The sequence below is a fragment of the Theileria equi genome, chromosome 3 (genome assembly GCF_000342415.1).
Source record: "Theileria equi strain WA chromosome 3, complete sequence".
Taxonomy (NCBI): Eukaryota; Apicomplexa; class Aconoidasida; order Piroplasmida; family Theileriidae; genus Theileria; species Theileria equi.
In genome coordinates this window covers 756,328-773,258 of record NC_021367.1, presented here as the reverse complement: position 1 = coordinate 773,258, position 16,931 = coordinate 756,328, and the positions used below count along the sequence as shown (strand labels likewise).

Here is a 16,931-nt window from a genome sequence, read left to right as displayed (position 1 = left end):
TAATGTAGGATGGTCGTTGTGTCGATAAGATGCAAGGATCGGCTAAAGAAGACAGCCTTTTTCTTTGCTGGACTGGGACACCTTCAACCTATGTTACTGGCAGCTACTAACTCTGACTACTTGCTTGACAGGTTCCTTCTCGAGAAGCGCTGTTCCAGTGAGTATGTCTCCAGGACAATCACCTCACTCATCTTCGTGGAGATCTTGGCAACTATTCTCATGGGAGGTTTTGGAGTGCTGTTAGGACTCTTTCCAGACTTCTTTAGTAAGATATCCAGGGAGAAGGAAGAAGATTTTAGAGGTTACCTCACGGTTGGTATTCAGTGGATCATCTTCATGGGATACTTGCAGATACTCAAGGCTTTTACATCCGGTGGAGAGAAGGGACATATTCAATGGTTTTACTATTCTCTACTATTTCAACACTTTTTCATCTGTATCATAGGTGCAGGCATTGGATTTATAGATGTGGACAGGGCACTATGGTATCTCATGAACATTCCTGTGTCACCTGTCCTCATCTTCTTCTACCAGATGTTTATCCACATGTGGGCTCATAAGAGTGGTCTGGTTAATATTGGGTATATAGTAGTTGAGAATCAAATATGGCTAGGCATTATCAATTCGTGTATAACAACAGTACTGTGGACCATAGCCTATTTTCCACATTTTCTGGATGAAGAGCCTAAAAATCCCGGAGTAACCATTGAGCTCTCAAAGACCAAAAAGCTAAATAATGGCAATCTTCATTACCATGAAGATGATAGATATGCTACTACTGGATATAAGACCATTACTGTCACAGGTAAAAAGGATGGCACTAGTCCTGGAACTACACAATTCACAGTGAGAGCAGTAATGGATAATGGTGGTAAGAAGCTACTCCTCCGCCCATGCATGCAAGGGCTATTTTGGGAATTAATTGCATACTACGGTACTAGTAATATCAGAGAACCTCTCCTAATTTATGCGAGATCTGACACCTTCCATTATTACTACTGCAAGGGCTCAGACAACTACTGGTATAGGTACAAGAATGGTGATGAACGCAGTAAAATAATGCCTGAAGATGGTACTGCTACTGGACTAGGTAAACTGCTTTCTGAACTTAATAATAGTCCTAAGGGAGAGATGAATAGTGAAAAACATTCTAAACTTGGTGACCTACAGACTAATCTCCAATCTGATCATCCTAATTATGACTACTGGAAGATTTTGGGTAATCATGATGGTGGCCCATGGTGGAATCCTGTATACTGGCGCTTGTCTCCTACTTGTATGCCACTGATTATGCATGGTTTAGCGGTTGGAGCTATGGGTTCAATTTATCCTCATTTGGTTCCAAAGACTCTGGTTTCTGCCAAGCATGCTCGTATATTTGACATCCTCAGTATGTTTTTGGCAGCAATTACCCAGATTTTGAATCTAATATTTCTTGAGACTAAGAGTAAGGCTTTTGCGAACAGACCTTGGGAAGGTGGAGACAAATGGTACCTTTTCTGGCTTCTCTATATACCATACTTTTTGTCATTCCTACTCATCATCTTTAACATTCACTATCCTGACTGGAGTATCTGTTGCTATATTAGGAGCCACACTTGGTTAGCGTTTCTCATCATGCTTTCTGTTAGTTTTACCAATGACATCTTTCTGGCAGTAGGAAGGGGTGGTATCATGGACCAGAGAAGTGGTAATAAACGTCTAGGAGGAGATCGTGAAGGTTTAAGGAATGATCATTCTCTATATAACAAAATGGCTCCCTTTATGGCCCTCTCTTACATACCATTCTGGTTGACGACATCTCCAATGATAAAGAGTTATGCTCATAGTGTTTGTCAGTTGTCTGATAAGGATAGAGATTCTTGGCCTACTTCACGTTATGGCTTTTGGAGTTCTTGGGGATATTGGTGTAAATGTGGTTGTCGTGGTCTCTATACTAGTCTTCCTAAACTGTTGACTTTTAATATGAGGACTACTTTGACTCATAAGGATGATCATTTGTTTATTTTAGTTACTTGTGACTTGCCCCCAGATGAATAGTTTGTTGATACGTAATGTAGTTTTTTTGATTATCTAGACACTACACGGTCAGTAGACATTCTGACGGTGAGCTAGTTGTGAGGGAGTATTTCCTAGGCTTACTCCGTTCGCCATAGATACCCTTTGGTACTGAATAGTTTGTCTAATAGAGTACGCATAGACTCTTCTATGGACTACTTTCTCTTATTCAGGTCGCATTTACAACCATTCTTTCACCCTATGCTTGCATTCATTTAACCACCTACAACTCTGGCTCCTATAGCACTCACTATATACACCTAATATCATCATTTAGGCATACGATGTTCGCTCTGAAAGGGAGCTATTTACTCTCCAGGGATGTATGGATTCTGTGACGTCTCTAGATATAAATGATGATGGAACGAGCCTCCTCTCGAATAGTATGGACCAAAGATTGGTAGTTTGGGACATTCAGCCATTTTGTCACGGGGACAACCGTATGATCGCAACACTATTTGGGCCAACTCACAATGCAGAAATGAATCTAATTCGAGCTCGTTGGGGTAAAAATACGTTGGTATGCAGTGGTTCTGCAGACCACATGGTATACGTTTTGGATTCTAAAGATCAGAGACTGCTATATAAGCTACCAGGTCATCTAGGATCGGTAAATGACGTCTGCATGCATCCTAATGAACCGATTATTGCATCTGCTAGCTCCGACAAGTGTGTTTACCTCGGAGAATTGGCATGAGATTTATAAACTTGGCCATTTGGGCACTAATATACTGACCTTTTATGTATATTACGGATTTGTTTTAGGATGTATCAGGTAACTTTATGGAATGTCCCCAGAATTGTCATTGAAATGGATAATTATGGATACAGGAACCCGGAATGGAAGTTGTATCTACCAAAGGAGTAGACAAGGGAGTGATGGTGACTCAATGCTAGGCATATGGTCACGACTAACTTATCGACCAAGGAATAGGCGGGCTCTTCTATTCGCTACGCTCAGATAGTCACAAGGATCTGGAGGACATACAGACTTATATACTGCGTATACTCGCCACTCTTCCTCAGGCTCCAGGGGCCACCAGAGCCCCTCATTATTCGGGACTTATTCATCATGTCTAACACATAAAAGGATGCTATACTACATTTACTAATGGCGATATTCACATTAATCTCTGTGTGAATATAACTGTAGGTGAGGAATCTTGTTGTCGACCAAGATTCCTAGGGATTCTCCGGGTAAAGCCGGACCAACTGGTTCTAGATTAAAACATTACTCTTTGGTATAAAAACTTTGACGATACTTCCTCGAAAATTGAGGATAAATCGACCTTTTCGGACTTGCGCTGTTCATATCGAGCATCTTCGTGCCTCGTCCTGTCCATATGCTTCTCAAACTCCTCGTCGTGATGGTTTGAAAACCATTTCGCGCTAACAAACGCTGGAATTAAAAATAGAAGAGCGGGAACGTTCATCTTATGTAAACTGAAGAAGAGCACCAATGGGGTTGAGGGAAGGCCAGGAGATTCCATTGCTGTCAAAAGGAAATGAGTTGTGGTTAATTCCGCAAGTTTTATGGATCAAAGATTGTGCCATATGGTCACAGGAGGGAATTGAAGTTGCAAGGGGTCCCTGGGAGCCTACACGGGCAGCCTCCGAGAGCGAGAGGAAGAAGTCATGCAGAAGAAAACAAGCAAGTTGATGATGTGATATGCATTTCCAGGTGCATATTCCTCTGTTGTCATCTACAGGAATGAAACTTGTACGACGGAAATGTTCGCCATGCTCCCTGCCACGGGTATGTAGAAGTGACGGCTCCACAGGTTACAGTTCATTATCTTTCACCGTGACAATCTGGAAGCAGCTCATTCCATGCGCATTCTAGTGAAGGATGATGCGTGAATGCTATAGACTCTACCTGCTCCTGTTGCAGATTACGAAAACGTATCTCACCAGAGCGAAGCGACTCATTCTTGTTCGTAAACTGCGGATTTGATGATCTCCTAGAGCCTAAGGTGTCGCTACTCACCCTTTAATACCACTTAAAGACGCCAAGTAGAGTGTAATGTAGTTGCACAATTTTTAAGCCTCTGCATACCATACAATGGCATGTCTCTTCTTTCCCTTTTAGTCGCGGTAATTCCCCAAATTGCGATAGTTTTATAGAGTACAGGATGAAATATGTGGGATGCGACGTGCACAATATAGAGTTTATCCCAGTGCCAACTTTTTCAGTAAATGAATGGGTATGGCGACTATGGGCGTAGCGAATGGGCGACCAACGGGAGCCTGTATGTTCCTTGGTAGACGAAGGAGTTGTTAAAATGGATTGAGTATGTCTTTGTAAAATCAGAAGCATGAGTATCTTTAGAGGAACTGTAACAATGGTCACCACCAGTAGGTCATTTACCACGATCATGTTCATACTTTGAGTAGATCTTCAGGTAACCATCTCCGGTAAAAGCCAAAATGATCATTAAACCTTGGGATAAGAAGGCATTAAAAGAGGATATAGCACCACCATCCTTATCTTTACAGCACTTACATTGGCATCTCTCTCCGCAGATACAGTTGTCCTTGCAGGTATTATAGCTTTGACAGCATCTGCATCCTTGGCATCCGTTGGACTCTTTGCATGGACATTTGCAGGGTATTCCTCTGCAGTTTCCTTGGCATGGACAGCTGCAGTATTTACCTACTTGCTTACCAGTTCATCTAGTCCATACTAGATTCCATTCACACCAAACATTAGAAACTCCTATCATGGTATCGTTGCATTATACAACTCGGTACTGAGAATCTCGCCATCCATATTCCATTCACTCTGTTCATTCCATACTGATCTACTACCTAGTCTTCGACGTCGGTAGGTCATTCATCCTTCCGTTGTACTCCAGTAATGACCTTAATCCTACTAGATGGAAGAGCTCCTGTTAGTCGCTCATGCTATGCATTACATTCGCTTAGACAAGTCCATCCTTCTTGAGCCCACTTAGGACGTCATCATAGTACTTCAAAAAGAGTTTGGAGTACTGGCGATAAAATGCCTGCGGTACATTCAAAACTGACACCGGTTGCCCTAGCATCAGCAGTCCCCAAAGAGACCAAAACAGGGCGCTTCCCAGCGTATGTATTCTCACCGAGGTTAAAAAGTCCTTGACCATTTCATCGGATGGCAGTACATTCTTCTCGAGTGCCTCCGAGAGGTAGATGCCCGCGAAAATAGCCTTCATTTCATCCGTAACTCCAATCACATCATACTCTACAATGTCATCGTCATCCTCCATGTACTGAATGTCCAGCTGGTCAATCACCTTGGCGACTTCAGCGCCAACGTAGTTGAACCCTGCGTAGTCAAAGTCAATGAGACGGACTCCGTGAGGGGTGTTCAGCAGGTTCTTGTAGTAGAGATCATTGTGGCAGAAGAGGACCTTGTTGGCGTAGGAATCCGAGGCCTTCAGATGGGCATCCAGGATCGCCCTGAACTCACCGACTTTTCTCTCAAGGCCATCAATGTCCAGAAAATTGCCGTTTGCCTCGACGACCTTCCTAGCCTCTGGAAGCCAAGTGTTTACAGTCCTCAAAACGACTGGATTGCGGTCCCAGTGAGGAGGTGCAATGGCAGTTGCAGACTTGTGGAACCTCGCAAGCTCCGAGGCCATTGAGGTCAAACACGAGAGGTTTAGCAAGGACAACCTTTCCAGCGTGTTCCCTACGATAAACTCCTGAATAATAACGTCCCTGAACCTGTAAAATATCCTCGGTCCCAAGTCATTCTCCCCCAAAAGTTCAAAAGTCTCAATCTGGGTGTCTGCATTATTAATCACAGAGCCAAAGACATTAAAGCGCTTGACGATTAGGCTGTGCAGAACGGAGTCTCCTTCCATAAGATCGGCTCTGTAGAGCCTGTTGGTCAGGACTTGAGCCATTAACTTTACCCGGATCTGGCCCCTAGAAACCGATGCCCAAAAGGGCACGTGCTTTATGCAGAGGTCCTTTAGACCCGAAAAGTCGTCCTTCTCCAGCTCAGTCAGATCGACTCTAGCTGATGCATCAACTTGTTGGTCCTTTAAATCCTCCATTCCTGTCACTGCAAACAACGTCCTTTTGCTATTCCAGGGGACAGTGCCGCTATAATGAGCTCTATGATGACCTATGGGAGAGCAAGTGTGACCCTCGAGAACCAACCGATCGACCCGAACGGGCCCAGAAATGAACAAACCGGGAAATCGGCAAACAGGAATTGACCCAAAGGAGGAAAGGGACGGGTCTAGAGCGCAACAAATGACGGATTCCTGGTATAAAGTCTATTAAAACACAAATGACGTTGAAACAACGCCGGATGAATCGTAAAATCGAGTGAGAATGGCTCGACTTTTCGGCATGGGGAGAATGAAGAGGCGGAGAACTCGAGGGATTTTTAGTGCCAAAATTGCGCGTTTTCGGTTCTTCTTTCGATATAGCTGTATTCTGTAACATTTTGAGATGTGGAATATCCCAAGTTTTCAAAATTCCTCCCGTTAAAACGCGAGATACGGACTCTTCCTGTTTTTAAAGCTACGATTCTCCATTCCTCCGAGATTCTCCCTGTTTTATGGGCTCAAAGACTCTCTTAATTCGCAAAATGGGCGATGTGTGAGCTTCCTGTGATGTTCCTGGTCTTCCTGAACCTAGGGGAGCTAACAGTTTCATGAATGGAGCGTTACTGTCCACAAGTCGCTTGTTTTCCCATACATTTCCGATTAACATCGTTTAATTAGGTTGTTGGAGTCTCCAGAACTCGTAAATGGCTCTGGAAGGTCCGCCAAGGAGCGGCTTGTCTCCCCCAGACATTCTCTCTTGCGCCCATTTATAGACGTTTTTCAATGTCTACCAGGGTTTAATATATCTTTAATTCATATAGATGATGCATCTATTGCACAGGTGTACATGGATGACGGCTGAAACGAGTTTTATACGACACCAGGGGTTCCACAGCTTTTGTCACATTTACATCATGCACTCATTTTTACCGCATGAATCTCATTGATGTGGATAGTACGGAGTGTTTTATGGTGGAATAATGTGCTATTACAAATAACAACGCGAAATTACGGCCTACCAGGGCACAGCTTGTCGGAATTGCTACAAAACTTTCACGCCAATTACTGCAGCTCAAGCATTTAAAAATTTGTCCATAGAATCATGCATACATCCTTAATAATAAACATTAATTATAGCGCCAAATTTGTGCTTTAAAAGGCTATAACTGCCCTTGTATGCTACGCCTCTGCAATCTCCCCTTGATCGTGCATTCACCGTATCAGCCCAGTTTTAAGCGTAATACATTAGAGCCATCATAAAGTCACATAATAAAGCATAAGGATGCCAAGTTTGGCAAAGAAACACCCGTTGCATGGAGCTGAATGCACACACCATTCTAGGCACCTGCCCACGCGGTATAGAAACCCTCCAAAGAGTTTGTGCGTAGCTAACTGTATTTTTACTCTCTATACTTCATGCAAAACACCTTCCCAACAGGGTTTTCTGGCGGTAAACTCGTCCATCTGCATGCTCAGCGAGTTTGAGGTCGACACACGGAGCTGCACTGGAGTACATGAATGCACCATTTTGGGTATTCTTTGAGCCTTTTTTACGCTTACATAGATGGTCAGATTATATAAAGTGTGTATGTGTGGACCTTGGTCCATTCTTGGCATTTTGTGTAATCTCCTCAAGTGAAGTTGTTACACTGCCTACCGAGGCTTTGTAATGAGCAACTCACTTGTGTTTCTCTCAACTGAATTTCGTGTGTTGTATCTACAGATTCACGTTTGTAGAATGGAATGGAAATTTTGGATAATCGTTTTATAAACCACTCCACCTTATCATTTGGGACTATGGTGGACAACACCGTAGGTTCTTCTATCAAACTGGCTATTTGAGTACATATTGAGACTTGTTCTTCCAGCACAAGGCATAATAGTTGCTCAGTGGAAATGTCCTTGTCAACCCTGTACAAGGTTTCACAAGGGAGACTTTATTTCAGAATTTGAACTGCAATAATATTTTGGAACATGTTCAATTGAAGGGGTATTTAGGCTCCTTTAGTGCGTAGGAGTTTACTCTTTTAAAGTAGAGGGAGAATGAAGTCTTGCATTCATGACTATCATTACAGCCATTGCTAAGCTTTTACCCTCTCTGGGAACTGTAACAGTTCTCTCCACATTATTCAAATCATTGAAAGTTCATCAAAGACATGTCCGTTCCATGTGAATTTACTTATTGTAAAAGTATTGTTTGGAGTGTCACAGACACAATTCGAAAAGGGTATCAGGGTCATTCTCTCACATTTGTAGTTATCCATCTTGAGATAAGTTTAATATCGAACTTCATGCTAACCATTTCTAACCTTTCATTACAGAAAGTTTATCAGTATCAAAGATTTGTATTCTGGAGTAACTTTTCATATTGCATTGTTTATTATACAGTCATGCTTCATGTACATGGAGCCAATATCTACATTTGACAATTTGGAATTTCTGATTTCTGTAAAGTTTTACCTCAATGTCCGTATGGACTGCCCGTCTTCTACTAAACAACTGGCACTGGCTTGGAGCTTCACGATGCATAGAGACTCCATAGTCTGCCCCTGGCAACACCTGGACTGAAGACTTTTATTACCTTGTCAAGCGACATTGGTCCTCTTGTTGCCCCTCAAACTGGTTTTAACCTTTTCATACATTGTAGATAAAATACATGCGTAGTATGGTAGGGATAGTAGTAGTGAATAGCGACTTTCTTATCCCAGTCTCCATGAGTCCAAAGAGTTATTCTTCCTCTAGTATATACTTCCAAGGAATAATGGGTGATGTGTATTATAAAGATGCTAATCTACTATGCTTATAAGTGTAAGAGAGACTACCATTAGTTAGACATGTACACTCTAATGGAGTGTGAACAAAAGATACCGAATTATGGTACTGCCTACTGGCAAGAGGGAGTAGTCACAAGGATCCACTATTTAGCTTGAGAGAGACGTAGCCGCAGCTTTATGTGCATTATCATATACTTCCATCATATTAGGCGTGGAAATGCGTCAAGAAAGAAGTTGTACCGGATGTAGTGTCCTGCAAGACCAACGACTCCAGATACAGTTGCAGCGCCATCTATAGCGCCACTAGGTCTAAGTAGAGTCAGTATCAATATCAGTAGGAGCAAATTCTTCAGAACTATGAGCGGGAGAAGGGCTACAAGTAGAACTAATAGGGTGTAGGAAAGGGGAGGGTAGGAACAGAAGACGTAGATGATTATATCCAGAGGGAGAATGACTATGTTCAGTAGGATAAGATACTTCAGGAGGAGTTCCAATGATATTACCAAAACTATTATCAGCACAAAGAGTATATTTAGATTCAAGTCATTTAGACGAATCTTCAACCTTTCCAGAGAGTTTTTCAGTTTCTGCATGTTCATAAATCTCCTCAGATCCAACAGGGTCTTCTTGAGACCGTCCAGCATGATCGTCTTTATCTAGAGCTTGAAAATGAGAACAAGTAGTAGGTTTAGACCTCCTGAAGTAAATGAGGAGGAGAAGTCATGACCTCAGAAACTACATTAACCTTGGATCCTTCAAGACCAAATTGCGATTCACATCCGTCTATAGTATGAGTAAGAGAATAGAGCTGATGAGAGTAATTGTCCTTCCACAGGAACCATACCCATCATCCAATAGTACTTCCTCACTCAGCATCCTCATCCAACCATTCATCCTGCAGTGCAAAACTTTGCTATGAATGCCAAGTAAAACAGAGAAATACACTTCATCTTGTAGACCCTTTATCTGTCAAGATAGAAACTAGAGTATTGGTATAAATGGGAATTATTAGTATCGGAGAGGAATAATGGAAGTTGAACCCAGGAATACCACGATTAATGGGGTTAAGAATGATTTATGCAGACCTTTATTCATTCAGATAACCAACTATTACCTTGAGACTTTCATGTTGATAGGTTACTAGTTGCAATAATGTCCGTATTGTTGGATCCTCCAGATTAACAGACATGGCTGAAGGAATGGGTTAGGAATAAACCAAAAAACCTACCCTACAGATGGACTTGGTTATTCTTCTTCCTTACCTTCAGTATTTAAGCCAGTGCTTCCCGGGGTATCTTATATCGCTACCATATTCCTAGTATCTAAAGTGTTCTCTCTATGCAAAGGTGTTTTTGGCGGACAGATAAAGGGAGAAGAACTATTACTAACTATCCTTCTTCTGGAGAACCTTAATGTTAGTAGCTCACTCATCAAGTTTCTTTTACTACTATTCCCATGATTACAAAGACCCATCTTAACAGCAGTGTCTACTTTCCAGAATCCTCCTTGCTTCAACATGCATAAGTCTCTGTAGAGAATCTAAGGTCCCTGGAATGATACTCCTTTACAACATCTAGTTAGACTGCCCATTGTTTGTTGTAGACCTATAGTCTTTTGTCACGCCTATTGTCTCTTCTTTACATAGTTATCATCATTCATCCATACTGACCATTCTGCTCACACCAGTTGAGACATGAATGGAGTACTACTGTGGAAGGATGATGGATAGTAAGATGAACAAGATAGTGATTATGGAGGAATGTGGAGGAACTATTAGGAAATACTACTGAATAAGGATGGAGGATTGTAGAGATGATAGATGAGTGCAGAACAAACTCCAACTTGTATCAGAGGAAGATATGTAGATATAGACATTAGTAAAACGGAAGGAAATGGAAGTTACACGGATAGTTGCCAGAATCACATAAACTTCCACAAGGATGATAATAAACCTAAAGGTTACAAGAAATACGCTCATACACCAAGAACTGGATATTATATTGGTAACATAAGCTATAACAGTAATAAGCAGGATGGATTTCCCCTTAACCCAGGGGTAAGTTACTACAATAAGAATGTTGTGGTTTACTACCTGCGTTATGATGATGATAATGTTCTACCGTTGCTTGTCGTAATCACAAAAAATCAGAAGAGTTATGAATACTACAAAAAGGATGACTATTTTTTAACTTCCAATCAATGGACAAGAGAAGTTGGAATACGTAATGACAGTAAGCTTTCTACAGCATTCTCAGGGATTGGCAAGAGCCTAACTACTGTTATAGTTCTTAAGATTGATCAGGTTACAAATGGGAACTACCGTGCCAATGGAACTGAGAAGCCTCCAGAGGCCAATAAGGATACTCAGATAACAGTGGAAGGATCCGCGTACAAAGATGTATACAAAAAATACAAGCACACTCCCTCCGGAGGAATAAATTCTCTGAGAATCCTATCCACAAAGAAGGGTGTCACAAGCATACCATTTGATCCTCCTGTATATGGAACTGAATATAGTGAAGCTCATGTTTATTACTGGAACGGAGATAGTAGTCACAAAAATCCCCTGTTACTGGAACTTAAGCAAACTACGAGTAGTTACTCATACTATACACTTTCTTCTATAAGTACAACAGATAAAAAATGGAAACCTAAATCCGATATAGAAACTAGTAACATTAAGGACAAGTTAGATAGGCTAAACTGTGAAAATAATGGAGCTCACGTTATAGACATTTCAAAGAAAGATACTTCTGGTAGCTACCAATGTCTGACAACAGGATGTACTGTCAGTATTACTTTTGTCAATCATCCTTACACATATTACTCCCGAACATTACATTCTGTTTTTGATGATTCTATTCGCAGATTCAAGGATGAGGGAACAGAACAGACAGGAATTAATTCTCCAGAGGGCACTAATCAGGTCTATGTATTTCACTATCCAAAAGGACCTCATGGAATCCCACTTTTGATTTATCTTCCAGATTCGGATAAATGGTACCAAAGAGAATCTCTCACTTCTACTAAATGGACTGAAGTCAGTGATAAAAAACCAGGAAATGCATTTAGTGGTAATGATCCAAAAATACCAAGGCTTCTAAGGGATATATTGCCTACTGTTACCATAAATGTTGGAGATACAAAGGTTGGTGGAGATGGACAATCTACTACTTATGACGATACTTCTGGAGGAATCACTGAAAAGATTACTCTTACAAGACATGACGTAAAGGTAAGCAATGAAAAAACTGGATATACTAATTTTACCCACTGTGTTCAGGGTAAACCATATTTTATGGCTGGAGATATCAAATACAATACCTCCCTTTCTGGCATACCACTAAGTTTCATTCTTAAAAGTGTAATAGCATACTACTCTGGAAAAGGACCTGAGCTTAAAGTTGATGATCTTTCGCTTGATGACCTTCTCATGGTTGGCTTGGAGAAAAGAGGCAGTGATCAGAATGACTATGTATACTATGGTAGGAGAAACGGAGGATCTAATTGGATTGTTGTTTCTGAGAAGACTAAACTGGAGAGTACCTCTCTCACCGCTAAACTTAAGGAGTTAAAGGATGAGTTTGCTAAAAAGCTTACTGAAAAAAAGAAATTGCCTCAAAGTAAAGCTAATGGACTTTCTGGAGGAGAGATAGCAGCAATATCTGTTCCTACCGTCTTGACTGGTGGAGGTCTCGTCGGTATTACTATCTGGAAATGGCCTGATATCATGTCATCTCTAATAACTCGTTTGTAGTTTACTCTCCCTACCCTTGGTAGGTGGTAGAGACTCTCCCCTTCTAGACTCCTCTCTTGTTGGTATACTGGAATGCTAGGGAGTCTCTCACTTGAACTCTTGGTGCAAATTCACCCTAGCATCCATCTACGGTAGCACTCCATTAGAGCAACTACCCAGTACAGATTCCATAGGAACATAGTATCTCCGTAGACTCTTATATTTGTCTAACCCAAGGGTCTCTAGAATTTTTATATAGATGGTAACCTGCGAGACCAACTGCGCCACTTCCACCAAAAACGCCAGATAAGATCTTTCCAGCCATACTAGCAGGAAGAAGGAGTAGAGTAGATCTTTCAGCTTTACCAGCTTCAGCTTGAGAAGTAGTTCCATCAGTAGATTCAGAATCAGAACTATCACCAGCTTCAGAAGCTACACTACCAGGCGGACTAGAAGCAGGATCAGCACCTTCTCCTCTATCACCATGACCAGCAGAAGGACCTTCAGAAGCAGTTTTACCAGGTTCAGCCTGACCAGCACCTGGTTCTGGAGATGAGGATGAAGAAGTTTCAGCACATGCTTTATAATTTTCACATCCAGTAAATCTTTGTAATACAGTCACAAGTCGGTCGAATTCTTCACTGTTATCCTTACAGCTTTTAATATTCTCCGGGTCATTTGATATACCAAAAACTTCTTCCCATGTGTTACTCTTTCTTTGCTTGAACCACTTGTTAATAGAAGGGTTTTCCTCTTTTATACAGATCAGCTTGGGATCATTCCCCGTACAATAGAAAGCATAGACAGCTTTTACGTTAGGAAGAGGAAATCTCAGCCCAGTAGTAGCTGTTATATTCTTCCTATTGTTATTATGCTTATAGTATATTGCAGTTACACTTTTAACATCATTTATCTCATGCTTGTAGTATTCAATAGTATTAGCTACTTTTCTGGCAGTAACAGTTACCCTCCTTTCTGTTTCACTATGCTTTTCGCAACAGTACTTATTCTTACCAGCAGTCGAAATCTTTTGGTGAAAAATATCGATTGTTAGATATTTCTTATTTTAGAGATATATTCTCTAAAATACACAATCTTAGGCTCTTTAACTACGATGAATAAGCATTGGAAGTCCATTCCGATAGAGATAACGGCAATGGCCATTTTCACGGTTATTCCAAAAAGTTAAACGGCACAGGCATCGATAAATGGTTAATTCCAAAAGGAACATTGTATTCTGACTCCAAAGAAGGACTCAGGACACGTAAACGACCAGAGGGTCGGGGAGTAACCATCAAAATCCAAAATTCGGCAACGTAAACAATGATTTCCGAGGAAAGGTCTCCTTTAGGCTCGTTGTTAAGCCGAGGGAACCTCCAGAGGAAGTCATCACACCTGAATAAAACAATAGGGGACGACAACGTCGGAATGCAAACTGCAGCGAGTGAAATCTCAACTTCACGAGCTGAAACGATAAAAGGTGTCACAAATCCAACATTAATATCAACAAGTGATGTAGCTGACAACAGGTCTACGTTATCCCTCGTTGAAGGGCAATGCCTACCTGAATCTAATCAAAAAATCTTTTCTAAATGGGTACGAGCTTGCGATCATACAGAGAGTAAACAGGGAAACATATTGCCTCTTAAAAAGCAACAAAAACATGATGATAGTGGAAGAATAAGACCCAAACCAATCGTTAAACAAACCGGTACAACCTACTGTGCATCATTCCAAACTGACGACAAAGAGTTCAACAATGACATACTTGGCACTAGAAGACTTTATTATAATCTAGCTGACGTAAGGTTAGCGTTAACCCTGGACGAATTGCAATGTGGACCTGAATTTAATCGAAAAAACTTCTTCTTATATAAACAGGTGGCGACTTGTAAAACTACCCAGTGTAGACGGGGGATAAACATAACTTTTAAAAAGCAAGGCGGTAATAAAACTATGGCGCTTATAGTAATCGTTGAAGAACCAGTAAGTCTCTCTAGGAGATTCGCTGGAATCCTCAGTAAGAGGATAAACTCAAATGGTCAAGAAATCAAGGTCAGGTCGAAATACAATCGAAAAATCTTATTTATAAAGGCCTGTTCTGATTATTCCCCAAACCTACAGGAAACTGTAGTGTCTACAAGGGTGTAGGAACTAATCACGCACATATAACAATCCGGTACGTACGGGGTAGGTAATTTGTTGTTGTTGTTGTTGTTGTTGTACCAGCTAATATATCCTCTGTAAGTTTCTTAGAATGGGACTCTGTGAGATCAATATTCACCGATTTGTAATGCTGGCAGTTAAGATTTTTCAGTTTCTGTTCCAGTTCCTTACCGGTGAGTTGAGATGTAGAGCCGTTGTCATGTGAATTCCAGCTAGTAGCACCTCCCTTAGTTTCATGATACTTAAAAGTACCACCTTTCTCCCATATTTCAACAAGAAGGGGCTTATTGTGGTCTTTATCTCCGGAATGATACCAGACAGAGTGGCTCTTAATAGGTTCATTGTTTGTCGGTTTTATGTCTGAAGCTGGAGTATGTCCATACTTAACCTCCTTAACATTAAAAAGTCCTCCAGGTGCTACACTGGCTGAAGTATGTTTGAGCTTCACGAATCCAGAACCTTGAGGACTCTCTTCCTTAGTCAGCTTAACTTGGTTAGATCCTCCATAGTATGTAATAGATCCAGCTCCTTGTCCACCTCCATTGGTATTCCCCTGTATGTCAACGGTGACAGTAGGTAGAGAGTTAGTCATTCTAGGTAAAGGCACAAGAGGGTTAAGTTGTTAGTTCCCATGTACTCATCAATCCTCCATGATTAGAGAGTACGTTCATTCAAAACTCTTACCTCCATGAGTAATATCAATGCAATACCGTCTAGTTCTGCATACTATTCCATAGCTCACTGCGAGAGTATCCACAGAACAAGATGAACAACTATCAACACAATCTTCAGTAGTACAATCAATACAACAGTCAGCAACTTCCAACGAGTCCCTTAATTCCTAGTAGTTATGGTATGATGTGTGGACCAACATACCTACTGGAGTAAGCCCAAAGAATAAACCAGATGGACTAAAGGAGATAACCGCACAAAGGATGGTAAGACTGGTCCTAGTAAAATTATGGACAGTGGAAGCCTTCAAACTGAGCCCTTAAGCACATGCATTATGGAGATCTTGTGACTCTTAAAGCACTCATTTGGCAGCAAGGATTCATTGAAAAAGAACCCAGTGAAGAGTCCAAGAAAAACTTCAAGAGCTTCTTCAAGTACCTTGCCATATTTACTAACACAGCACTATGTTTTTCATTCATCCTACTCCTTATTGCATCTACATGCGGAGAATCTGATAAGACTACTACTGGTGAGCAAGTAGGTAAATACTGCAATGAATCTGGATGCCAAGAGACATGCATCTGCAAAGACAACTGTACCTGCCAATGCTGTAAAGAGAGGGAGGGTACTTACTCATCTTTTAACACATTCACACCCCAATCCATAATGACCATTTTGGCCTTTACTGGAGATTACAATGATGATGAGTAGAGAAAGGGTCCATGAATGAAAGAGAGCATAAGGTTAGTTTAGGACCGTAGCCCACTTATCGTACTAGTGGCCAAAAGAATGGACAATCATCCTGGGACTCATAGGATTTATGGATGAAACTGCAATATGTACTCAGAATCCATCAAGAGGATCGGCAAAGAGTGGATGAAAATGGGATCACTGCCAGAATATTTCCATTAACAACCTTTAATTTAAACAAGAGATACATGAGAACTAGAGAAGTTTTTGGAGGAACTTTATGGAGGTTTACAAGAGGGAAGACATCTTCCCACCCTCGGAGGAAGAATGTGGAGGTAGAACAAGACACTTTCTACAAAAGCCCGTCCTCCTTTCAAACATAAACTGGCGCCACTTTAACATCTCATCCATTCCTCATTCCCAGCATTAACTAATGCATGAAGGAAGGGTTCGTGAGGGGCCAGCATCTCGGCGCATGCCTTCCAGATTTTACCGACAGAATCCATTCAGCCACAGATACCAACGGCAGTCATAATTATAGTGGAATAGCCCCGGAATATTACATTCATTCCATTCAATGACCCCATTTATATCACAACAGAGATATGTCTATTCTTCCTCACATTTTTATTCTCTCGAGTTTTATAGAAACAAAACTCAGTTTCAAGTTACAGAATGAGGGTTCTAGCGCTGTTTTATTTTGCATTCATAGCAAAGCTTTGCAGTGCAGGTTGTTGTGGAGGAGATGTTACAAATGGTGAAGCACTTGATATCTCAAAGCCAGACTCGTCCAAA

General features: G+C 41.2%; 8 protein-coding genes across 8 annotated transcripts, besides 1 other annotated feature; 5 read left to right on the top strand and 3 right to left on the bottom strand.

The window, feature by feature from the left end:
• Window positions 1–9: 9 nt before the first annotated feature.
• Window positions 10–2,040, top strand: BEWA_003730 (hypothetical protein; the record flags this gene model as incomplete). Its single annotated transcript, XM_004830574.1, has 1 exon — window positions 10–2,040. One exon carries the CDS (start codon window positions 10–12, stop codon window positions 2,038–2,040), a length of 2,031 nt encoding a protein of 676 aa, XP_004830631.1.
• A 403-nt stretch (window positions 2,041–2,443) lies between these two features.
• Window positions 2,444–2,755, top strand: BEWA_003720 (hypothetical protein; the record flags this gene model as incomplete). The annotated part of the gene is made up of 1 exon (XM_004830573.1): window positions 2,444–2,755. One exon carries the CDS (start codon window positions 2,444–2,446, stop codon window positions 2,753–2,755), a length of 312 nt encoding a protein of 103 aa, XP_004830630.1.
• A 2,224-nt stretch (window positions 2,756–4,979) lies between these two features.
• On the bottom strand, window positions 4,980–6,098 carry BEWA_003710 (choline/ethanolamine kinase, putative; the record flags this gene model as incomplete). Its single annotated transcript, XM_004830572.1, has 1 exon — window positions 4,980–6,098. One exon carries the CDS (start codon window positions 6,096–6,098, stop codon window positions 4,980–4,982), a length of 1,119 nt encoding a protein of 372 aa, XP_004830629.1.
• A 3,961-nt stretch (window positions 6,099–10,059) lies between these two features.
• Window positions 10,060–10,331, top strand: BEWA_003700 (hypothetical protein; the record flags this gene model as incomplete). The annotated part of the gene is made up of 2 exons (XM_004830571.1): window positions 10,060–10,075; window positions 10,108–10,331. The coding sequence occupies 2 exons, from the start codon at window positions 10,060–10,062 to the stop codon at window positions 10,329–10,331; spliced, it is 240 nt and encodes a 79-aa protein (XP_004830628.1).
• Window positions 10,332–10,691: 360 nt separating this feature from the next.
• BEWA_003690 (hypothetical protein) lies at window positions 10,692–12,629 on the top strand (the record flags this gene model as incomplete). Its single annotated transcript, XM_004830570.1, has 1 exon — window positions 10,692–12,629. The coding sequence occupies one exon, from the start codon at window positions 10,692–10,694 to the stop codon at window positions 12,627–12,629; it is 1,938 nt and encodes a 645-aa protein (XP_004830627.1).
• A 196-nt stretch (window positions 12,630–12,825) lies between these two features.
• On the bottom strand, window positions 12,826–13,772 carry BEWA_003680 (hypothetical protein; the record flags this gene model as incomplete). The annotated part of the gene is made up of 2 exons (XM_004830569.1): window positions 12,826–13,668; window positions 13,701–13,772. The coding sequence occupies 2 exons, from the start codon at window positions 13,770–13,772 to the stop codon at window positions 12,826–12,828; spliced, it is 915 nt and encodes a 304-aa protein (XP_004830626.1).
• A 264-nt stretch (window positions 13,773–14,036) lies between these two features.
• On the top strand, window positions 14,037–14,529 carry BEWA_003670 (hypothetical protein; the record flags this gene model as incomplete). Its single annotated transcript, XM_004830568.1, has 2 exons — window positions 14,037–14,416; window positions 14,490–14,529. The coding sequence occupies 2 exons, from the start codon at window positions 14,037–14,039 to the stop codon at window positions 14,527–14,529; spliced, it is 420 nt and encodes a 139-aa protein (XP_004830625.1).
• Window positions 14,530–14,766: 237 nt separating this feature from the next.
• BEWA_003660 (hypothetical protein) lies at window positions 14,767–15,366 on the bottom strand (the record flags this gene model as incomplete). Its single annotated transcript, XM_004830567.1, has 1 exon — window positions 14,767–15,366. One exon carries the CDS (start codon window positions 15,364–15,366, stop codon window positions 14,767–14,769), a length of 600 nt encoding a protein of 199 aa, XP_004830624.1.
• Window positions 14,808–14,832: a microsatellite.
• Window positions 15,367–16,931: the final 1,565 nt, after the last annotated feature.